The following is a 24,917-nucleotide window of genomic DNA, read 5'->3' as shown; positions in this document are numbered from 1 at the left end:
TTGCGCTAAACACATTGTGTGCATAAAGCACATTATAGTTGTTTGTATAACTACATGTGTACAAAGACTAGTTGAGTTTTATTCTTTTAAAATACATGACTGCTTTACTGTAAGTGTGTGAAACACTTAGGTTTAAGGTTGTAGATGCTATGCATCTAGACCATGTGTCTTGTTTGAAATTAGAATAACTGTAATACTGGAATTGTATAGCAATTTCAAGTTGAATGTGTGTCTATGCTGAGTTTGTTTGTCTCCTGAGTGGTACACTCTGCTATTTACCATATAGCTGCAGTTAAGCCATGTACAGGAGCCTAGAATTGCCATGGGGCCACAGTGTGATTCACAATTGTCTTAACAATGAAAATGCTTTTCTCACAACAGGATCCAATACCTCTGAACTTTGCATTTCATCATGCCCCTTAACAAAAACCATTGGTATGGAAGCATTTTGAGCCAGATCACACCTCATACTCACATTCTCAGGCTGGCTCCCTGTTACTACAGGACTAAATTTGCATCACAATTGTAAAACTTCCTTGTCTTTTGTTTGGAGCATGATTACACTTACACATAGCCATAGCTAAATACAGACACACAGATAACACCATTTGATCTTCACACACAGAATCAAATCTGTCTGATACTGCCTCAAAAATGTATGCAAAAAAATGTTTTTAAGTCTATACATTCAGACTGTATTATAATTGTAGATTTCATCCCATTACCATTTGTTTTGTTTTCTTTGGGTTTACCTAATCACTTAGTTTGTTCCTCAAGTTTGAGATGTAAATTAGTATTTCTCATTCTTCCCTAAGTACAAACATTTTCATTGATATGTCATGTAATTAATTTGATTTCGGTTTCTTTGTATGTTGTTCATTTCAGTTGCAACAATAATTGTTTTTGAACATTTTAATTTCTGTATTTGGTCACACTGAATATTTGCTGATACTCTTACTGATGAAGGGGGGTGTTAACAATAATTGTTAATTTGATTATAATGCAATTATTTTTATGTTTCCAAAAACAGTTTAAGAGCTTTTCAGATCATCTTTTGTTCTCACCTTGACCATCTTTTTAAGTACATCAATTTAAGGGCCTTTTGCCAGAGACAAATTCAATCTGACCACATCAAATTTCTGACCAATGCTAAATGCCATGTTATTTTTTGCTGTTTGTTGTGCCATATGTTCTTTTTAAATCACATGATCACTGCTGCATAAGTTCACATCCCGTGTCCTGCTTCAGAAAGAGGAACACTGGGGTTCTACCCCACTTCAGTGCCTGCTCTTGTGGAGGTGTGAAGTATTCGATGGATGATTTGCATATCTATGAAGGGTGCAACACCATCTGAGGAAGATCTCAGGGCTGAAAGGAGAACAAAGACTGACCAGCTGCAACTGCAACACGTCTGGACCAGAAGTCTGAAGATGACATCTGCACACAACAGAAATCATATTTCTATGGACTGTGTCACCTTTTGCCTCTTTAGGTGTGGCCAACGGTGCCAAGGGGGGAACTGTAGGGTCGAAAATTATCAAAGACTTCTGTTTCCTGTCCCAAACTATCTTGAGTAACAAAAGGGCCATTTGGCATTCCTGAAGGCACAGAATTGCTGATATCGATCAAGGCCTGTAGGCCAACATGTTTATACATCGGGGGTCTGCTAATTGTCACACCTTTTTGGGTGAAGCTGTAGTCTGCTGATTGGTCAGTTTGAATGTCTCACATTTGGGTTTCAGTCACATGGTCAAGGAAGGGATAAAAGAAGACTGTAAATGTTGCTCTGGCTCTTTCTCTTGGCTGACTCTTTCCTTTGCTGGAGCTCTCTTCTCAGGGCTCTGCCCTCTGCCTTCTCTCCCTCTTTTTTCTCCCTCTCTCCATCTTCCCCTCTCTCTTTTTCTTTTTCAGGTAATATTTTACATACATGTTAGGTACATTTAACTATATGTTTTACTACCCTTCATCTATTTTGTAACCAATTCAAGTGTAACCATAACAAAATATTGTTATTAAACCATTTCAATTATTAATTATGTGCTAATTAATCTTGATTCAATATTAACTTTGAAGTGCTACCTATTGCAATACAATATAGTCACTTAATAGCAACGCTGTCCCATATATTTAGCTATTGTAACTGCGCTTATTTTCCGTCGTTGGTATAAGTGGCAGTGGGTGGTAACAGACTAGAAATGTACAGTTTTATACCATCGTGCTGATAACGTTTCTTTAGTCCTTCGGCAATCCTACAGCCTGAACCACTGTAGGGAAACCACCCTTACATATGGTTCGCCTGTCTTAGGGCCACTCGCTCTTCCGTTTGCCGCCAGGTTTGGCGGGGGCATGGACAGGCAGGGCGCTGTGGCTGGAGGATGGGTGGAGGCAGCAGCTGCCCGCCGGGGCAGGATGTGTCGGATTGTCTCATTCTGCTTCTGGGCGGCCGAGAACTGCTGGCCAAAGCTCTTGACCGCGTCACCGAAGAGGCTGGTATGGGACACAGGTGCATTGAGGAACTGAACCTTGTTGGTGTCCCTCATGTCTGCCAGACACAGCCAGAGATGGCACTCCTGGACCACAAGCGTGGACATCGCATGACCCAAAGGTGACCTTTGTCGCTCGGAGCGCGAGGTGAGTGGTGGTTCAGAGTTCTTTCAGAACTTCCGGATCATGACCACCCTCGTGCAGGTCCTTCAGTGCCTTAGCCAAGTGCACCTGCAGTAACGCCATGGCGTGTAAGGCGGAAGCAGCTTCCCACAAGCCACATAGGCACTGCCGGTTAGGCCAGACAAATGCCTACAGGCCCGGGAAGGAAGCACCGGGTCTCCACGCCAGGAGGAGGCAGACTTAGGACACAATTGCATCGCTTTTTGAAGATTCCTGAATATCCCTTCGCTGCACCGCCATCAAGGGTGGTGAGGGAGGGGGGGCCCACCAGCCGGTTTCTGGCAATAAGAGGTGCCATCCACGACTTGGTGAGCTCATCATGCACTTCCAGGAAGAAAGGCACTGGGGCGGGCCTCGAGGGCTCGGGACGCGGTGGAGAATTCCACTCGAGCCCTACCCTCTCAGTGGCCCGGGAAAGCATAGCCAGAAGTGCGTCTCGTCTGTCCGCCAGAACGAGCCCCAGATCGCGGCAGGGGCAATGGGACTCCACCCCCCTGAAAGTAGCGGAGCCTGGTTCGCAGCTCCGAGATGGTCATCTTCCCGCAGTGGGAACATGATGCATCCACGAAGGCCACCTCAGTGTGCTTGACACCCAGACACATGAGGCAGCGATCATGACCATCACCCGGTTCCAGGTAACGACCGCACCCAGAAATGCACAGGTGAAACGGCATCCTTATAAGGACGATCCGTCCTCTTTATAAAGACACACCCGTGGAGCTCTTTTAGAGGAAATTTGCTCTATAGGAAATGCTCTTTTAGTGCTGAAGCGCACAGTGGAGGTGGCCGCTTGCAACATGACAGGGAGTAGTGCAGCCTGAAGTGCACAAACCACTCGTCACTGAAACGACCGCAACTGAAGCACCATCTCGCCAACACAGGAAGCTTCCCAGAGCATGCTGAACTCGCAGTTCAAGATAGACACAGTAGAGCAGAACGATACTGTCGCTCGGCTCTGAAGCGAAAAGCTGGTATGCATTGCACCTGCTGCCTTCTTATACTCACGCTGTAATCAGCGGCAGCTGGATGCAATAATTGCATGCCAATGTGCATTGGCTCATTTAGTTTATACTCAAGGTAGATTGGTCTATCGAAGCGATATCCCAATTCGTCGGTCACCGACGTGACGTCGAGAGTGACTGACTGAAAGGGAACTTGAGATCTTCTTTACAATGCCTGAGCTTTTGCAAGAGTAACATTTTATCCTGCACTCTCAGAAAAAAGGTACAAAAGCTGTCACAGGGGCAGTACTTTCCAAAAGGTACACCTTTTGTACCTAAAAAGGTCCTTAAAGGTAAATATCTTGTTGAGTGTGATGAACAAATAAAGGTTCAGACAACGAAAACCTTTGGCCAATTTCTGCACAGTCTTCCCTGTTTGTGTTCAGAAAAATACTTGTAGACCTGAAGTCATTACCGATGTTATCGTAACACACTTATTGAGAGACGCTACAGAAAAAGAAAGGCAGCGTCAGAGTGGAAGATAAATATCAGTCACGTAGTAGATTAAAAGCAGTGTGAACGGGAGATAAACGCACATAACAGAAATGCATTTTCTAATTTAAGATTTCAAACTGTAAATTGGCTTTCAATAATAGAGACTTCCACAAAGCAGTTTAGGATGTCAACACTAAGCCCCCCAGTGACCAAGCACAAGGTCACTGCAATAAAAAGTCTAGAAGTGCCAGAAAGAAACCTTTTGAGAAACAGCCAAAGTTGACAAATTTTAAACAATTTTAAACCGCGAAGTGAAGCTGTCTGTCCAGAGTGATTACTGCTCTGAACTACAGTATTTGTTGGGTCTGAAAAAGAAACAAAACGTAAAACAAAATGTATGACATTGCATCACATACCACTGAGTAAGTAATAAATGAAAGTTACATTTCCAATGCAACTTTATAAATGTGCAGCAGTTGCTTTAAGTTCTACTGACTAAAAGAATATGAAAATATCACATCTATAAAGTAGCTTATTTTTATATCTTATTTTCAAATAATAATTAATACATTTACATTTCATAATATTTGTAACATTTTATATATGAAATATAACAAACAAATTCAATATATTTATATTCTTTAATATTTAATAATATAGTAATATTAATACTTTTTTAAATAACCCAATTCCAAAGCATAGTGAAGGTTCAGAAGGAATTGCTTGCAAAAGCACATTTACAATTCTTGGTGGCTGCATTTGTACTGTGGCCTGATTGACACCATGACATGAAATTTGATGCACATGATAAAACAGAGAATGTAAAGCAAGGTACATCATGAAAAAACATTATACATATAGTTGCATACTAAATCTACTTTCTTAAAGATTTGTTAAGTGCATAAAAACAGCACAAAATCTCAGAAGGACTGCCACAAAAACAGACAAAGTCATGAGGCAACCTAGAAACCACAATGGCCTGAATCCCAAACTCAGCCAGTGAGTTTATGTCTATATCGGAGACAGTGAGGTGACACAAAGAAGCTAAATTTATCCATGCGGACTCGCAACTAACACCCTGCTTTGCATAGAGTCAGCCCATCTCTCTGGCTCTATGTGACATGAAAAAAACAGAATGCAAACAGACAGTCAAATACAACGATCAGTTCCTTATTTTAGAACAAACTTTTGTGTCCCTCAGTCATGCAATGAGGGGTAACCATTGGGTTCTCACAGGATCCAAAATAAAGATGCCAATTCTCATTACTGTCACACAGAGCAACACAGCAAGGCACTTCCTCAAATCTGTTGTATAGGTTTACTTACAGACTCACTCAGGAGAAAAAAAATTTAATTCAAATCAAGTAACTCAAAATGCATATGTGAGGCCAATCCAAATAATTGGATTTAGGGCCACTGCAGCACTGTAACAGCGTTTCTGCGATACCCTCTGAATCTGTCTGACAGGGTGTTGTAAAACGCATGAATTGTGCCCTACTTTAAATCAATATTCATTTTAAACACACACACACACAGTCTGGCTGAATATAACTAAACCGCTCCTCTGCATTTGGGTGGCTGATGAAGTCAGAGCAGGCCAGTTATCAAGCACACCAAATGAGACCACAATTACAGTGATTAGCACTGAACTGCCAGCCATTTACTTCCAATTAGAGGCAAATCAGGGTTTAATGAGAGAGACAATGTAGAAAGATGATACAAATTGTGAATGTTAATGCAAATTTAAGACTGTATCCAGACCTGCTTAAAGTGATGCCTGAGGTCAAGACTCTCAGTCTTTTTTATTCCCACTGCTTAAAATGTATTATCCCTCTCCCAGTTTAAGCCTATCTTTCCTATATGTCACATCTCTTCCAGATCAAGTTCATATATTTATGTGTACATCATAAATTTGGCTACTTTGTTATAATGTCTCACAATTAAGACACTTCTGTTCAGTTTATAATAATTTGGGGGCATTTATAATGTTTTATGACATTATGGAAAATGTCTCTCCCAAAGGGACGACCAGAGAGAGGAGTTCTTTTCCAAATGGAGGTGGCCAGAGGGACTGAGGACCAGAGTCCACTTGTGTGGGAATCTTTTTCTAATTAACGTCAAGATTGATTATCACTTGTAAAACTCAGCTGCAGGGTGCAGTTCTCAGACATTTAATTTCATAGTAATGGAAAGCCATTAAAGAGGAATCTTAAATACTTCAGGGTATTATGCGTATTTTAGGGTATTTATCATTTTTGTAACACTTTAACTCTGATTGTCCTTTTGAAGCTATAAATCAGCATTGAACATGCAAATTAATCAGTGCTAACTGGAATGCCACAATATCTAATCCAATTCTTGAATAAATTGAGCTTTATTTACTTCACATTTTCAGTTTATAATTACATCAGCACCGGCTCTCCACAAGGCTGTGTATTAAGCCCTCTATACTCTACTCATTGTACACATATGACTGTACTCCCACTCATCCCACCAACCCCATCATCAAATTTGCAGATGATACCACAGTGATTGGACTCATCTCATGAGATGATGAATCAGCATACAAAGAAATAAAAGTCCAGAAACTAGAGGAGTGGTGTTCTGTAAACAACTTGTCCCTGAACACCTCTAAGACAAAAGAGCTCATTCTGGACTTCAGGAGGCGACATACTGAACCAGCCTCACTCTACATCAATGGGGACTGTGTTGAAAGGGTCCACACCTTCAAATTCCTGGGAGTACATATCTCCAACAACATTTCTTGGTCTGCTAACACCTCAGCAACAATCAAAGAGGCACAGCAAAGGCTGCACTTCCTCAGAGTGCTCAGGAAGAACAACCTAGAGTGTAAGGCCCGGGTATACTTCAAACGAAGTTCATTTTCATTCTTCGTTTTGTGGCAAAAAGAAGTTTGAAAAGGCTGAGCGACAGTATACTGTTTTCGAACATTCCGACACCCCTGTGCTGCTGGAGGCAAAGGTGTAGATTAATGTAAACATGACTCGCGACGCTCACGCTAATGCCCTAAACACAACAACAAAGAAATGATGAAGTGTAGGCAGTCTAGGTGTGAGACGGGCACCAATGGTCAGAATATTATAGACAAAATAATAATGATTAGCAGCAGTTCAGAGTCAAGTATCATGTTTGCAATACAAAAGAAGCATAATCAGTCCTTTATGGGAAATGTGAATGTCTCATAGTCTGTAAAACTTTAGTATGATGTGAAAAAAAAAATTTTGGAGTCAGTTTGTTACTTTATTTTATTAGTGTTCATTTATTATATTAAACTGGATAAATTGTTACACCTTTTTATATTTTATGTGGTGTCATGATTTACTTTTGATAAAAACAAGGTTTATTATTGTATGTTCATTTGGCATTTCATTTATTGTATACCCTTTAAATTCGCTTATTGAAAGAACAGCAGCAGCAGCAGTATGGTGTAACATTTATTTGAAACGCATGTATTTGGTACTTGCTACTTTATATCTTTACTCTTTCCTTTCATTCTTTAAATGGCTTTGGAAAACTTGTCTTGGATGTTTCTCTACGTCGCTTTTTACATAACTCATGTTATGTAAAACACCAAGAGGCGACACCATGCTTCGTTGCAATTTCTTTCTAGGACTTAATACTTTCTCTGAATCTTTAAAGTCTCTCCACGAACGATTGTATGGTGTGGATATATCTGTGTCAGCTCAGCTATTCGACACTCCAGTGTATTCATGTTGCTAGTGACTAGGCCGGAGATATTGTTCTCTCTTGCCTGACCCCCGTTGACTGAGAAACGAACCGGGGGGGGGAAATTGCATGCCAAAGAAGGTGGAGTTTCAGAACACACCCACTGATTGCCTAACCGCCACGGACCAATAGAAACTCAAAGGTGTTTAAGAGCCAAAAGGAACTCCCCCAGAAATTTTGCTATGGTCAGCTGTTTCGAACTGCCGAAACTTCGTTTCGGCCTGATTTTGTTCGAAATAACGTCATATCAGTTCGTTCTTCGATTTCGTCTGAAGTATATTGGGGCCTTATGCTGCTGGTGTCCTTTTACCGCTCTACCATAGAGAGTGGTTTAGTGTACTGCATTTCAGCGTGGTACTCCAGCTGCACTGCAGCAGACAAGAAAGCCTTCCAAAGAATAATCAACACAGCCCAAAAAAATCACTGGCTCACTCCCATTATCTCTCAAGGGCCAAAAACATCATCAAGGACACATCCCATCCAGGAAACCACCTGTTCAATCTTCTGCCCTCAGGCAGGTGGTACAGTTCCTTAAAAGCAAAAACCACTCGCTTACAGAACAGTTTCTTCCCAGCTGCTATCAGGACTTTAAACTGATGCACTAACGCTAAAATACTATTCCAACCACATTATTCTTTTAACTACAGTCACTTATTTCATTAAAATCTCTTCTGTCTATACTGCTGCTATACGAAATGCAATATACAATATTGTACAATATGCAGTATGTCAATCTGCAATACATCTGTCTGAACACTTTATCAGAACTTCAAACAAATGCACAAAATAGTATGTCAGAGTGAAATACCATATCTGGTTACTAAATGTGAAACACTATATCTGTAGTAAAGGTGCAATAATATATGTGCATTAATATACACTACATGTCAATGTGCAATACTGTCACAGAATCACCTGCCTCACCAGCCGTTCACAATCACCTGATTACTAATCACGGACACCTGCATCCACTTACCTCACCATTCAAAAACACCCTCGCCACAGTCACTCGTTGGCTGGTCTCAAGGTTACAAGCTTCTCAAATGGATCCTGGAAGCCCCTGCTATCTATTGCAGGACTAGAAGTTTCAACTCAGATAAGACTGTTTTCTCTGCTTCCATTGATTACTTCAGTTTTGGTTCTCCTATGTTGGAAGCTTCTCCTCAGTTGCATTAATAAACTGACCTCCTTGTTTGAATCTGCCTGTTTTCCTCCTTGACCAGTTGTGACAGAAGACCAGCCCATAACAGTATACTCAGCAAAGACTCACATGGATCCTCAGAGCACCTCTTCATCTGAATCAAACCTCCTGCCGACTGTCACCACCAAACCACCAGCCTGTCCCATGGCCTGGCCAGCAAACTTCTCTGGTGAGGCAGCCTCCTGCAGCGGGTTTTTGTTGCAATTTTCCCTCTACTTCGAGTCGCAACCCCACCTGTTGGTAACTGAATGGGCGACGGTGGCATTCATCTCACTGCTGTCCGGAAGAGCCTTGAAGTGGCCGGAAACGGTCTGGAATTCGCAGAGCCCTCATGTTCACTCATTGGAAATTTAATCTCCTCCTGCAGCCTTGCTGGATTCAAAATTCCCCGCTGCAAAAATGACACCACCTACCAGATCACCACTGTCCAGGGAAAGCCGCTGGGCAAGGGGCTGGTGCAGCACCACACGCCAGAGGTTGGTCTACGTATTGGGTGCTTCAACACCGAACGGATCTCGCTATTAGTGCTGGTGGAGGCTGTCGTGGACATCGTCCTGGGATGCCCTGGGTCTCCAATCATCAACCCACCATCGCCTGGAAGTCCGGAGAAATTCTGAAGTGGAGTGCGGTGTGTAAGCAGGAATGTTTAAAGGATCTGCCCGTCCCTATCTCAGTCCTAACCAACCTCTCCATCTGCTCCACCTCCGTGGAAAGCCCAGACTCACCGCATGTCACTCCTATTCCTCCTGAGTATCTGGCGTTCCAGGATCTGTTCAGCAAGGTTGCAGCCACTCACCTTCCACCTCACCGGCCATGGGACTGTGCTATTGACCTGCTGCCTGGGGCCAAACTACCAAAGGGACACATCTACAGACTGTCAATCTCAGAGAGAGCCGCTTTGGAGGAATACGTTCAAGAAGCCTTACAACAGGGGTTCATCCATCCATCCACCTCACCTGCAGCATCAAGCTTCTTCGTGGCCAAGAAAGATGAGTACCGTGTGATGCCCTACGGGCTCTCCAACTCACCTTTCATCTCCCAAAACTTCATGCATGAGATCTTCAGAGACAAGCTCAACCGGGTCATCTACATCGATGATATACTCACCCAATCTTTAAGAACACCGTGACCATGTCACCCGGGTACTCCAACGTCTCTGCCAACATCACCTGTATTTAAAAGCTGAGAAATGTGAATTCCACAAATCCACCATCCACTTCCTGGGATACATCGTCACCACTGCAGGTATACAAATGGACCAGAGGAAGGTGGATGCCATTCGGAACTGGCCACAACCCACTACAGTCAAAGAGATGCAGAGGTTCCTGGGGTTCACTAATTTCTATCGCCACTTTATCACCCAATACAGCCAGAAGGCAGCACCACTTACTTCTCTCCTCCGACAGAAAGCCAAAACCCTCACCTGGACCCCAGAGGCACACCAGGCCTTCCTCCAGCTCAAATCCACCTTCTGTACGGCCCTGGCTCTTGCATACCCAGACCCCAATCTCTACTTCGTGGTCGAGGTGGAGGCGGCGACCCTGGGAGTGGGCGGCGTTCTGTCCCAGTGGAAGGGGGAACCCCCAGTACTCCATCCATGTGCGTACTTCTCGCGGAAACTATCCCCGGCAGAGCAGAACTAAGACATGGGGAATCGAAAGTTGCTGGCCATCAAGCTCACCCTGGAAGAGTGGTGGCATTAGTTAGAGGGTGCCCAACATCCATTTGAGGTGATCACAGACCACAAAAACTTGCAGTACTTCCAAGAAGCCAAGCGTCTTAACCCTAGGCAGGCCCGCTGGGCTCTATTCTTTACCCGCTTCCACTTTGTGGTCACTTACCATCCGGGAAGTAAGAACGTCAGAGCGGATGCACTTTCCCGCCTACACCAGCCTGATCAACCCCAGAGGAACCAGAGTCCATCCTACCACCTTCAGTTCTCATGTCTCCCTTCCAGTGGGCACTCGACGACCAAATCCATGCTGCCACTCTCACAGAAACTGCTCCGCCGGGAGGTCCAGAAGGGAAAAGTTACATCCCATCCACCCTGTGTCTGGCCCTTCTGGACTCCATCCACACCTCTCCGGGATCCGGGCACCCAGGCAGCCACTGAACCCTCTTGCTCCTCTGGAACCGCTACTGGTTGACCAACATGGCCCAAGAAGTCGCCCGATACGTCAAGGTATGTTCGGTCTGTGCCATCTCCACCACGCCACGATGACTGCCTGAGGGTAAACTGATCCCATTACCCATCCCTCGCCGGCCCTGGTCCCACCTGGGGGTGGACTTTTCTACCGACCTCCCTCCTTCGAATGGATTCACAACCATCCTAAAAGTCGTTGACCAGTTCTCCAAATCCTGCAAATTAATCCCACTACAAAGATTACCTACTGCCCTGGAAACAGCCGAAGCCCTCTTCCAACACGTATTCAGGAACTTCGGTCTTCCGGAGGACATAGTTTTTATGAGGGCCATTTGTGTTCGTGAACAGGCTGGCGAGGGTTTTTCCACCTCCTGGGAGTGTCGGTCAGTTTATCCTCCGGATACCACCCGCAGACCAATGGCCAGACCGAACGTAAAATCAAGGAAATCAGACGGTATCTCCAGGCCTACTGTAATGAACATCAGGACAGCTGGAACCAGTATCTACCCTGGGCTGAGTATGCCCAGAATTCCCTGCACCAGAAAACCACCGTTTCAATGTGTCCTTGGATACCAACCGCCACTGTTTCCCTGGACCGTGGAGCGTTTGGAAGTCCCAGCGGTAGATTACTTGTTCTGTGAGAGCGAGAGAGTATGGGACTCAGCTCATGTCCATCTCCAGCGGGCAGTCCGGAGACACAAGGTCAACACAGATGCTCGTCGCTCTGCCAATCCTGTCTATCAACCCGGGAATCTAGTGTATTTTTTATTTTACAGTGTCATTTAACCTAACTTAACTTTAACTTGCCATAAATGTATTTACTAAATATTTTATTATTGTATTAATGTTTTGGTCTTTTCTCGAGTAATGCAACAGAAAATATACTGTTATACTGTAACGTTTACTGTAATTGGTTTGTTTCACATTTTAGTTACTGTAAAGCTATATGCACAAATTGTGAAATTAGCAGTTCCATTAAACATCAAAGACAAACAAACACACAAAAAAAAATATAGGTGCAAGCAGCGATTAAAAGCACTTTAAGGCCTTTAAGGTGGTATGCTTTTAGGGTCTAGACCAACTTAGATGTATTGCTGATAGTAAAAGACATCCAAAACGGAGAATAGGTTCAGAGACACATACTGTACACACAAAAATGAAATGGTTAAACTATTATATTAATATTCAATAAGCATGCTTACACATACACAGAGAGAGAGACACACACATGCACAGCCATACATGCACACATATTTTGTTGCAGATATACAGTAGGTATTTGAAATAAATGATAGGTGGCACAATACTTATTGCAAGTCTTCCCTTTTTAAGAGTCTAGATGTCATTTTCAGATTTCACTGTAATCATAATCTGGCATAATTGTAAAAACTGATGTGTCTGTATTAACAAAATGGTAAACTTAGACTCAATGTGATTTTAAATGTTATAACATTGATTTTATAATGTTAAAGCATGAATCCATCAAACCTATGAACAGTACTGTTATAATTGAATGAGCCCATTAGTGGTCTTCTGCTGCTATCTAGTGGTTACAAATGCAATTTCATGCAATGTCTCATACAACACTGTTTAACCTTTATAACTATAATAGTGTTATTTATTTTGTTGATTTTTTTTTTTTAAATTTTTCTTTTTTAATTAGAATTAAATTATGCATAATTTTACAGTTTTGAGAGACAGTATGGCACTTTTTTTTGGGGGGGGGGGGGGGGGGGGGGGGGGGGGGGGCTTTGAGGTAAAGAACATATTATAAAATATATAAATATAAATATAAATATAGTTGTCCATATATATATAATTTTTTTTTTTTTTTGGATAATTATTGACCTAAGCCCCTTGTTCGAACCAGAAAATTGCCGGAACATTGCCGGGTGGCCTTCTGTGTGAAAGCAAACACGTCCCGGGATTGATCCCGGGTCGGAAAACTAGTAACATTGCCGGGTTCAGTCCCGGAACGAGCGCTGTGTGAACAAAAGCCAGAACTAATGCCGTGTCGTAGTGATGACGCACGTTATCGCGCGACTCTTTTAGCGTGTTTTGAAGGCAGATCAACGTTCGCGACGAAACAAATATGTGCAAACTGTAATGAAGCAGATATGATGATATGATATGATATGAAATCTTTATTTCGAACAAAATAATAATAAAAATAAAAAAATGGCAGCAATGAAATATACAAAGAAAATAAACCAAAAAATAAGAATAAATAAATAATTTATAGCATAATAATCAAGTTCGAAAAGGGATAGGTAGAAGCCCTAGGCTTATCAAGACCTACCCCCAGTAACTACCCAAACCAATTCACAATCGAACAAGATAAATCAAACATAACGTTTTTAAATAATACAAAACAAACAAACAAAAAAAAAATTAAATTAAAAAATACTAAATTAAAATAATGCTTTATCTTAATATTAAGATGAAGAGAAAAAAAAGAAAGAAAGCATATACAAAAACCATTATCAAGCAGCATTTACCACCATAATGAATTATCATTCATCCTCTCCACTTCTATACTTATCAAAAATAAAAATTGAAATTTTTTTTAAATTGAAACATATTAACACTTTTTTTGATCGAACTGCTCAGACCATTCCACAAAAGCACCCCACAAATCGAAATACACATACTTTTGAGTTTTGTCCGAGTCCTATGTTGACTCAAATTTAAATCCCCTCTCAAGTTATAACCCCCAACCCTATTTGTAAATAACTGTTGTATGTTTCCAGGCAAATGTTTATTTATTGCTTTATAAATTAATTGAGCGGTCTTAAATTTAACGAGATCATTAAACTTTAGAGTGTGCAATTTTAAATATAGTAAATTAGTATGCTCATGATATCCTACTTTATTTACTATTCTAATTGCTCTTTTTGTATTGTGCTTAATGTTTGTAAGGTGGTTTTGTAGGTGTTGCTCCATACTTCAACACAATCATTTAAATAAGGCATCACAAGTGACCAGTACAAAATAAAAAGTGCTTTTTTACTCAATACATGCCTTGCTTTCCCCATTACTCCAATATTCTGCGCTACTTTTGTTCTAACGTATTTGATATGTGGTTTCCAACAAATTTTATGATCAAGAATCACACCCAAAAATTTATTTTCATAGACTCTTTCTATTTTAACATTATTAATCATATCAGAGATCAGTTAGTTCCTCAATTTCCGCACTGAAGCTGAGATCGTTCGCCAGCTTTAGTGAAAGTTAACGTGCCTAGCGTTTTCGACTCGTACATTACACTTCACACCCTGATATTGCGTGTCATTACGGGACCTTTACGGGTTGTGTGTGAACGCACGCACATATTCCGGGTAATCACTGGCAGTGTGAAAGTGCCAAATCTAGCAACCCGGGAACAATTGCCGGGACACATTACCCGTGTATTTTCCGGCATCGCAGTGTGAAAGTGGCTCTAGAGAGTCAAGAGAATAGAATATATAAAAGTAGGTTTTTAAAATAATTTTAAATACTTAATTAAGCATTTGAAATTATTTTAAAAAAAAAACTACATTTGTGACTAGTCCTCAGTTTTTAACTCAAAATCAATCAAATCAGTGCAGTACTATTCTCTAGACTCTTACTGTGATATGAATTTACAGTTTATTTTAATAAATATCAAAATTCTAAAAAGTGTGCATTATAACAGAGACCTACTTGAACACTTCACAGTTGGTTGTGTTACTGTAAGTCATTCTCCTCAAATGCTTTTGAGCTTTAAATTATGATATATTTTGTGTTTGAGCCCATTCAGTAGTGAAATAAACATATTTATATATGATTTGACAGATGTTTTTCATAAATATCAAAAATCTAAAAGGTGTGCATTATGAACACTTCACAGTTGGTAGTGTTACTAATTTATTTTGCTCAAATGTTAAGTTAGAAAAGTGTATACCAATGTCATAATGTAACTTGAACTTTAGAGACCGTCCCTAGATTTGCGAATCTCGAACGCCGGGAGACACCTCTGGCCATTCTGTTGGATCGTTTGTAAAGTCACAGATACTGTACAGACAATACGGCTCAGTTTTTCTATGTATTTTGCTTTGTTGAACTGCAAAAATGTCTTTATGTAGGCTGTACTGGATTTACACCATGCATTTCCTGTCAGAGGGAAAGCCACGCCCCCAGCTATGACACGACCGACCAAGTCCATGTTTGACACCCTCTCATTAGCATGTTGCGCAGACGGAAAATAAACGGGGAACTACATTTAGAAATAAATAAGTGAATAAAAGAAATCAGTTAGGATGAGTTTAGCATTTCCTTAAACATTTTCCATTTGGCCACCAATTTATTTTATTTATTTGACTACTTTCATCACACGTTTAGTTATTTATATACAGTGGGTACGGAAAGTATTCAGACCCCCTTACATTTTTCACTCTTTGTTATATTGCAGCCATTTGCTAAAATCATTTAAGTTCTTTTTTTTTTTCTCAATGTACACACAGCACCCCATATTGACAGAAAAACAGAGTTGTTGACATTTTTGCACATTTATTAAAAAAGAAAAGCTGAGATATCACATGGTCCTAAGTATTCAGACCCTTTGCTCAGTATTTAGTAGAAGCACCCTTTTGATCTAATACAGCCATGAGTCTTTTTGGGAAAGATGCAACGGGTTTTTCACATTTGGATTTGGGGATCCTCTGCCATTCCTCCTTGCAGATCCTCTCCAGTTCTGTCAGGTTGGATGGTTAACGTTGGTGGACAGTCATTTTCAGGTCTCTCCAGAGATGCTCAATTGGGTTTAAGTCAGGGCTCTGGCTGGGCCATTCAAGAACAGTCACAGAGTTGTTGTGAATCCACTCCTTCGTTATTTTAGCTGTGTGCTTAGGGTCATTGTCTTGTTGGAAGGTGAGGGCATGATGCTGCCACCACCATGCTTCACTGCTGGGACTGTATTGGACAGGTAATGAGCAGTTCCTGGTTTTCTCCACACATACCGCTTAGAGTTAAGGCCAAAAAGTTCTATCTTAGTCTCATCAGACCAGAGAATCTTATTTCTCTGTTTTTTTTAGCAAACTCCATGCAGGCTTTCATGTGTCTTGCACTGAGGAGAGGCTTCCGTCGGGCCACTCTGCCATAAAGCCCCGACTGGTGGAGGGCTGCAGTGATGGTTGACTTTCTACAACTTTTTCTTTACCTCTCTCACCAAGGCTCTTCTCCCCCGATAGCTCAGTTTGGCTGGACGGCCAGCTCTAGGAAGGGTTCTGGTCGTCCCAAATCTCTTCCATTTAAGGATTATGGAGGCCACTGTGCTCTTAGGAACCTTAAGTGCAGCACAAATTTTTTTGTAACCTTGGCCAGATCTGTGCCTTGCCACAATTCTGTCTCTGAGCTCTTCAGGCAGTTCCTTTGACCTCATGATTCTCATTTGCTCTGACATGAACTGTGAGCTGTAAGGTCTTATATAGACAGGTGTGTGGCTTTCCTAATCAAGTCCAATCAGTATAATCAAACACAGCTGGACTCAAATGAAGATGTAGAATCATCTCAAGGATGATCAGAAGAAATGGACAGCACCTGAGTTAAATATATGAGTGTCACAGCAAAGGGTCTGAATACTTAGGACCATGTGATATTTCAGTTTTTCTTTTTTAATAAATCTGCAAAAATGTCAACAATTCTGTGTTTTTCTGTCAATATGGGGTGCACATATTCTGTGTGTACATTAATGAGGAAAAAAAAAAGAACTTAAATGATTTTAGAAAATGGCTGCAATATAACAAAGAGTGTAAAATTTAAGGGGGTCTGAATACTTTCCGTACCCACTGTATGTATTTTAACATGCATATGTGTATTTATATACAGATTTATTTATTTATTTGCTTATTTATTTATTTATTTATTTATTGTTTTTGCAGGTTAAGTCCTCTATATAGGTTCAGTAATTTCACTGTAATGGTAATGAATAGGATCATTTCATTGGCATTAAACTGAAATGACTGAACATAAACATAGGAGGCTGAGAACAATGCTAATTTTAGAAGAAAATTTCATATGGCACTTAAAGGCTTTTGTATCTGAACTCCTCAAATGTTTAGATATTGATATTGAAAAACAAGACACAAATAGCTAGTGAATATTTTTTTTTTTTTTTTTTTTTTTTTGTGACAAGACAGTCCTGTCAATACTCACATCTTCAGATGAGTGTTGTTGTTTCTCTCCTATCTGACATCCATCATTGTTTAAAAAAAAAAAAAAAAAAAAAAAAAAAAGAGCAAGCTGTTATCTGTGTGAAACTGATGGGTGCTTCCAGACACCCAGACCATCACTGGATTCATCTGCTCATTTCTATTTTGCATAAAATGCCAGCAGTCACGTTGGCTGTCCAATTGTTCAACATTCTGCATTCTGTGATACAGAATCCGCACTAAAAACCCTCTCTAAGAGTCACAGGCATCACGAAGGCTTCCCGTCACCTCAGAAACCATAACATGGCTTCATAATTGCTTGATAACGTGGAATCAATACATTATTAGAGCCTGAGTGAAGTTGTGCGCTCATTTAAATAAGTGTGTTGTCACAGTAGGATGTGCTTGAATTCATTAGAATTGATGTTTGTTTATCAACACTTCGCAAACACTGCGGGACTGAATCACTGTGAAGACATAGGGCCAAATGTATACACTACATTGCGCTAAAATTTCCTCAGCATCAATGCCACTGACGTGCACTAATGAAGTCCTGGTGAGTCAGTAAAGATTCGACTCTTCACTTTCATTTAAGTTGTCCGCTCTACCTCGCTCGGTAATAAAAACCTTTCGTGCTTGTTACGGTCATGAAACTGGTCATTACATACAGGATCTGTCGTTATGGCAACACTCATCACTTACATAATAACACAGTGGTTTGCATTATCGGTCGGGGTCCGACAAATGGCGGAGAGTAAAACAATATATGGAGCTTTCCAGAAGGGCGGAACCAGTACGATAATGTCTAATAAATATCTGTTCTGTTCATAAAAATCCTCGCTCTCTAGAGTAAAAAAAAAAAAGAAAAGAAAAAAACACCCACACATGAACCATCATCACTTACACTTATAATGCAAAGCCTATATTAAGAAAAGAGAGAGGAAGAAATGAAAGAGAGAGATCCACCTCTGGCCTTGTTGTTGTTTTTTGCTCTCTCCTCTCAGCTTTTCCAATATCAGGCCTGCTTCAACAATCTGAAAGAACAGGAAATGAAGGCACCCATATCACAGGCTAATAATACAAAAACAGTGATAGCAGCCCGGCCAAAACAGTCTGTGCAGACAGTACAGAGTCATCATTGGGAGAACCGCCACGATACAGGCACTCTCACACTCAACACATCCACATCCTACTGCACCTCACAAACCTAACAACCGAGCAAAGTGAGGCTTTCAAATCCTTCTACTGAGGTTAAAAATTGAAATAAAGGGATTTGAATATATAGCTTACACTAGCTTTAATAATAAAGCCATCCTATGGGGTAAAATGGCCAGTTAGTTAAGATAGGATATTGAAACCACAGTTACAAGTTTTGAAAAAGTATAAAAGTAAGAGATGGAAGTAGTGTAGCCTATCTTTGCAGCATGTGTACTAACACATAACCTTGACCCAACCATGCCACCTAGTGCACATACAGCAATGTTACGAATTTCATTGCACATCATTTAATTTGCTTTATTGTTTAGCAGCTATTAATCTAAATGCATTTACAGTTCTCATGCTATAAAATACTGTTCCAAGGTTTGGGGTCAGCAATATTTTTTTAAAAAGAAATTATAATACTTTTATTCAGAAAAGATGCTTTAAATTGATCAAGTGATGCAGTAAAGAAATTTAGAAAGGTACAAAACATTTCTATTTCAAATAAATACAGTTTGTTTGAATATTCTATTGTCACTTAGCAGATGCTTTTATCCAAAGTGACTAACAAAGTAGAGGCAATCTGCTACAAACAATCCAGAAAAAAACTTAATCATGGTTTCCACAAAAATATTAAGCACAAATGTTTTCAACACTGATAATAATAAGAAATGTTTCTCAAGCACCAGCATATTAGCATGATAATGAAGGATCATGTGACAGCTGAAATTTCATTAGCCTTAAATGTAATATTTTACAATAAAAAATTTTACTGTATTTTTGATCAAGTAAATAAAGCAGTGGTGAGCATAAGAGAGTTAAAATTCATTAACCGATTACCAGCCTCAAACTTTTTTTGGGGACAGTGTATAGTGTAGGTTCTTTCCGAAGCAGACTAATGTTAAATGATGTATAAGGTGATGGGTTTCAGTAATTCACTAATGCTTTTTTTAGATTTCTCACAAATCTTATGTCATCTTTACTTGCCAAACCCATGTGCAAACAATAGCCTTTTTTATTATTATTTTAAGTTACATTAAAAATCAGGTCCAGTCCAGACAATCAAAAGTTGTAAATTTTAAAATATAAACAAAGCAATATTTATAAGCAGATTTAATCTGAATACAGTTCTATCCCCACTCTTCAAACATTTTACTTCAAAAGACACTGAACCAGAATGCAGAATTAGAGCTAAACTCTGCACAGAATGCTGCTCCCAAATAAGATCTGCTTCACTAACAGGGATCAATATCACCCATGCGTGCAAACAAAGTCAAGATTCGCCCTTCACTTACATTTAACTTGCCCAGCACAAATGGCACTGTAAAAAAGCACACCACTTCCCTTGCTTGGTAATAAAATCTTTCATGCTTGAAACAAAAGCTCTCAACAAAAACACTGCTTTAATATTATGAAACAGCATTTTAAGTTTATTACAGAAAATATACAAGCAGAAATACATTTTAATTCTCAATATATTAAACTAAACATACACAAAGCTTTAAACAAGCTATGCACCTGACAGGTAGATATGGCACCTGAGACTGTCTCTGTCCATATATCTGTTAAACATTTCAATAAATCTAAGTTGTAAGCAAATTTAAAAATCATTATTAGCTTTGTTTTATCTGTATTTTCCAGAAACTAAAAGTAACTGCTAATCCACATTTTATACCTGAGACAGTCAAAATAGAATAAAAGAATCCTGTAACATTCCCTGAATGCTCTTCAGATTCTAAGACATTTGAACAAACTCTTAGAATAAGCTTAATATTAGTTTTTTTCCTTAAGCCTAAAGCATATCCTGTCATATCCTGTGTTCTTTTAGTTAACAAATAATTCCTGGTTTAAAATAAATAAATGACCTGAAAACTTTCTAGCATGTGAATGAAAAATGATTGATATAGACAACAATGTTTTTGTCTGAAAACAACATTTAGCTCCATCTTAATGAACTGCTTATTTCTTTTCTTTCTTGTTTTTAAGATGCATGTACGAGGTGGTCTTTATAAGCACAGCTGCCTTGCATCATCATGCATCATCATCATCTGAGAATTTGAATTTGGCATAAACTATTAGCATAACCACTGACATGACCACACACAAGGAGCCAACTACTAAATAAGCAATGCCCAAGAAGTCGTTCTTCCCTCCCATCCAAGACACGTTGCTGAAGACCAACTTCTTACGTCCATCAAAACTCAGTACTGGGTAGTCTGGAAATGATGTAGTTAAGGAACAAACATGGTTCATTCATGCTGCATATGAACATTTCTACTGTATGTTTAAAAAAAGTGCATTTTTCTGAGACAACAAGTGCTTCTGAGAACTTTGCCTTAAAGGTGAACTAAGTGGTGTGTTTACGTTGCGCAGGCAGTCATTTTGAACACTGGATACTGACACCTGAAAAAATAAGTTTTCGGTCACCAATACCACTGTAGAAATCCTCTATTCATTATCAGCCATAAATAATTGATTCCACATTCAAAAATGACAATTACAGGAGGGTTAAAAAGATAAGGCAAGACTTCAGCTGGTCATGTGCATGGTCCCTTTTTAAAGAAATAAATACTTTACTCAGCAAGGATGAATTAAATTGATCAAAAGTGGTAGTAAAAATGTTACAAAAGACATTTAAAAAAACCTGCTCTTTTGAACTTTTGTTTTTTGAAATTAATCAAAGAATCTTGGAGAAAAAAAAATAGATCATAAAAATATTAAGCTGCTCAACTGTTTTCTACAATGATAAGACATCTTGCACCAAATCAGCATATCAGAATGATTTCTGAAGGATCATGTGAAACAGAAGACTGGAGAAATGGCTGCTGAAAAGACATTTGCCATTACAGAAATACATTACATTTTAAAATATATTAACATAGAAAAGAGTTACTTTATATTGCAATAATATTTCACAATTACTATTTTTACTGTATTTTTTGTATCAAATAATTGCCTTGGTAAGCATAAGAAACTACTCTTAAAAACATTTTTAAAGAATCCTACAAACCCTAAAATTTTTCAAGGTAGTGTACATTTAATTTCCTTTTGTGTAAAAACTTGTGTATAAAGGGGGAAAATTTACAAAAGTGCACCTTTAAGGCAAATTTCATCTACTCTTTTGACTGTCATGCCTTTTCATCAGTTTACATATTCAAAACCCTCTGTTTGTTGCTTCTGCATTCTGCTCTGGACCAGCTAAAAGCCACACCTAATCTTTAAAACCTTTTTGCCTGGATCACAGGCAAACATGGTCAAAAGACATCTGTGAAACAGGACTGACGCCATATGCAGTCTTGAGACTGAGGCTTTAAGTCCTACAAACTTCAGAACTTGATCAAATGAATAAAACATGAAAATCCTATTATTAATCCCTGCCTTGAGTGAGTTTTGACTTTCATGAGAAGGATACTGTAATGGACTGTCAGAGAGTAGTTTCCAGCAGGGAGCCCCCCAGCATAATCACCCTCTGTGATTCGCCGGTACAGCTTCCTGAACTGAGGAAGTGCCGCTCTCCTCATCCACACTAGAAAGTCCTGGTTTAGGAAACCGTTGTTGTTTGGGTCTGTGAGGTCCAGCTCATATGCTGCCTTAGGCCAGTTTATGGGCTTCACTGTACCTGTTAATCAGCATTCAGAAAGAATGTAAGTTCTAGTCCAAGTCTCAAATCCTGCAGCTACTATAACATTACACCCTTTAGGCAAATTACCATCAAACGCGCTTGCAAAAGAGCCATTCACAGATGAAGGGTTCCTGTACTTTATGTTGAAATCAGTCCACCAGGAGATTCCTTTACCATCTAATGGAACCTTCTTCTTGGTCCCATTGATTATCTGGTAGAGCTCAAATGTGTCTTTGCACAAGACACACATAAATTATTAGTAATCCATTTCAGAGCTTAATACATACACACATAAAGTGAATCTACAAATCTGAAATGATACCATTGAACATGCTATTCGCTATAGCTCCACAAGGGACAATGGGGTTATTTTTGGAGTCATGCGAATATGGAAAGCAAACATCTCGTGGACTCTAAAAAGTCAGAAGAAAATAAAAAGAAAGTGGGATTCAATACATAAAATTAAAGATCCAAAAGTTGAAACAACATTTAAAAGATCTTTCATGCCAGACGCAAACCTTGAAATATTGTGTATCGCCAGTGAGCTGATAATAGTCTTTTGACACACCATATTTTCTGAAGTTCTGGAAGTAATTGGACAGGCCATAATAAAAGAAGACAGGGCCCTGTAAGCACCACAGACAATATTAGTCACTTTCTAACATTGAGGCAGAAATATCAGGCTTCAAAACAGAGTTAAACTCAAAGACTTTACCGTAAACAATGCGCTAAGGGAGAATGTTACTTCACAGGTGCAGTTTTGGACACTTTGGATTGTACACTGGAAACAGGGTGAATCCTTCTCAACGCCTGTGTAATCCATCTGTGACATGGTGAGAAAAGAGAGCATTAATGTTTAATTAATGTCTCGCACCTTGCACAAAACACCACGGTATGTCAACACCTCCAAACTAACTCAACTACTAGGCAGTGATGTGGAGTCAGGGGTTCATTAACTGCAAAACTCTAAGACTTGAATGTTTAAATAGTGTTGTCTATCCTTTAACAAAAAAGCAATATCTGACCTCAGTACATCTGTTTAAACTATTAGATATGCTACTTAACCAAAGGATGAACAAACTCTACTGCAAAATGCCATGTCATCCACCCAGTGAAGTTTTTTTTCTGTTGTTGTCCCACAGTAAACACTTACCTCCAGCACTTGGATGGTCTGAGAGGTCAAAAAGAGGCCAATTCCGATGCCTAGGAAAGCCAAACCAATAATTAGAAAGCCAGGAATGACGATGCCAGCGGAGAGTATGGGCTGCCATGCTGGGAGCTGTTGCTGAGTGAATGCTGTGTTGTCAGGCTGTTCACTCGCCTCTCCCTCGTTCTTCATCCTGATGTCCTCTGAAAGAAAGGACAAGCTTACTGTGTGCACCTCAATTTCATAGATAAAATAAACAATACTAAAAAATCCAAAGGAAGAGAGATCAGAGTGCAATGCAACAAACAATACATCAGACACTGGATCTTTCTTCAAATTTGAGAACTTTTATACCCCAGGGGTTTATATTTTATTAAAAAGAACAGAATTTACCCTTTACCTTTTTGTAATATGAAGGTTATTTAAAGATGTATTAGAAACTCTTTTACTATGCTTTCACCATTGATGACTTTTCAAATAACTTTTTATGTATAGATTTTATTTTAGCTTTGTCCCGATATCTTGAATCTTAAAATATGAAAATTCATCATAAAAAGATAAATTAATGTTAACCATTGACTACTACCATAAACCATTTTAATATTTATTGCGTGAAAATTATTTATATACATTAAAAGAAAAAAAAAGACTCCAATACTAGTTAGTTTCAATACTACTTTTTTAATACTTTAATACTTTTAGTTTCAATACTAAAATAATATTTCCACCCCACAGAACAATAACAGTTAACAGCATGCTTGAGATAAAATATGACACGTGATGTGTGATGAAAACAAAAAGCAAACATATTATACACACACACATACATACATACATATATACACACATACATACTGAATATTATTAAATGCATGATTACTACATTATTTTGAGATGTGGTGAAGATTACTTAAGATGACAAATATTCTGTGCTGCATGTCTACTGACAATAACTATTAACTGTACAATGAAAACAAATCAATAATCTTGATACATTTAATAATTTGACCTAAACTAATTAAATTAATATTACTGGACCCTCAAAAATCTATTAACTCTCCAGCCATAGTAATAAAAACAGTTCAAAAGTTTGGCTAACATGATAAAGACAAAAAAGGATGTTTGCACTACAACAACAACGTGTGGCGTCGCAGGAATACAGAACCGTGCTTCATGAATCTTGATCACTTACTCTGAGAGTAGAAACTTTAAAGCGTCATATCAAAACTCACCTTTAGAAAAAGATCCGCGCGCTCAATTTGGGGTAGGTATTATATGTGCCTGCTTTATAAAATCGATAACATTTGTACATCGACAGCAAACACCTTCACACCGTTTCCGTACTTGTTTTACCTGTCCCGCCGCACCTATATCAGCCTTTCCGCTTTGCGGTCGCACCTCCCACCGCGCTTACGTCACATACCTCACTTGTTATGATGGTTTATTATAGAAAAACATATATATATATATATATATATATATATATATATATATATATATATATATATATATATATATATATATATATATATATATATATATATATATATATATATATATATTGTTTATAAGTCTTAAACCTTGTTA

The 24,917-nt window shown here is 39.3% G+C and overlaps 1 protein-coding gene across 3 annotated transcripts; it reads right to left on the bottom strand.

Annotated features, from left to right (window-relative positions):
* Positions 1-20,137: 20,137 nt before the first annotated feature.
* On the bottom strand, positions 20,138-24,708 carry tmem30b (transmembrane protein 30B). 3 transcript variants are annotated; one of them, XM_042742422.1, is made up of 8 exons: positions 24,684-24,708; positions 23,337-23,533; positions 22,899-23,006; positions 22,702-22,809; positions 22,506-22,596; positions 22,271-22,414; positions 21,974-22,180; positions 20,138-20,777 (listed from the first exon to the last, which is right to left on the bottom strand). In XM_042742422.1, the coding sequence occupies exons 2-8, from the start codon at positions 23,520-23,522 to the stop codon at positions 20,593-20,595; spliced, it is 1,029 nt and encodes a 342-aa protein (XP_042598356.1). In that variant the 5' UTR covers positions 23,523-23,533; positions 24,684-24,708; the 3' UTR covers positions 20,138-20,592. The 3 variants fall into 3 exon arrangements, with proteins under 3 accessions (XP_042598356.1, XP_042598354.1, XP_042598355.1); XM_042742420.1 differs by having other exon boundaries at positions 24,656-24,692; XM_042742421.1 differs by having other exon boundaries at positions 20,139-20,777; positions 24,563-24,699.
* Positions 24,709-24,917: the final 209 nt, after the last annotated feature.

The sequence above is a fragment of the Cyprinus carpio genome, chromosome B17 (assembly GCF_018340385.1).
Source record: "Cyprinus carpio isolate SPL01 chromosome B17, ASM1834038v1, whole genome shotgun sequence".
Classification (NCBI taxonomy): domain Eukaryota; kingdom Metazoa; phylum Chordata; class Actinopteri; order Cypriniformes; family Cyprinidae; genus Cyprinus; species Cyprinus carpio.
This window is presented reverse-complemented; position numbering and strand designations above follow the sequence as displayed.

Bases quoted from the DNA above. Each gene is read 5' to 3' on its own strand.
- tmem30b (XM_042742422.1), bottom strand. From the start codon at position 23,522: ATGAAGAACGAGGGAGAGGCGAGTGAACAGCCTGACAACACAGCATTC. The intron at 23,007-23,336 runs GTAAGTGTTTAC...ACCATGTCACAG, and splicing joins AGACCATCCAAGTGCTGGAG to ATGGATTACACAGGCGTTGA. The intron at 20,778-21,973 runs GTATCCTTCTCA...CATCATTTCCAG, and splicing joins CTCTCTGACAGTCCATTACA to ACTACCCAGTACTGAGTTTT.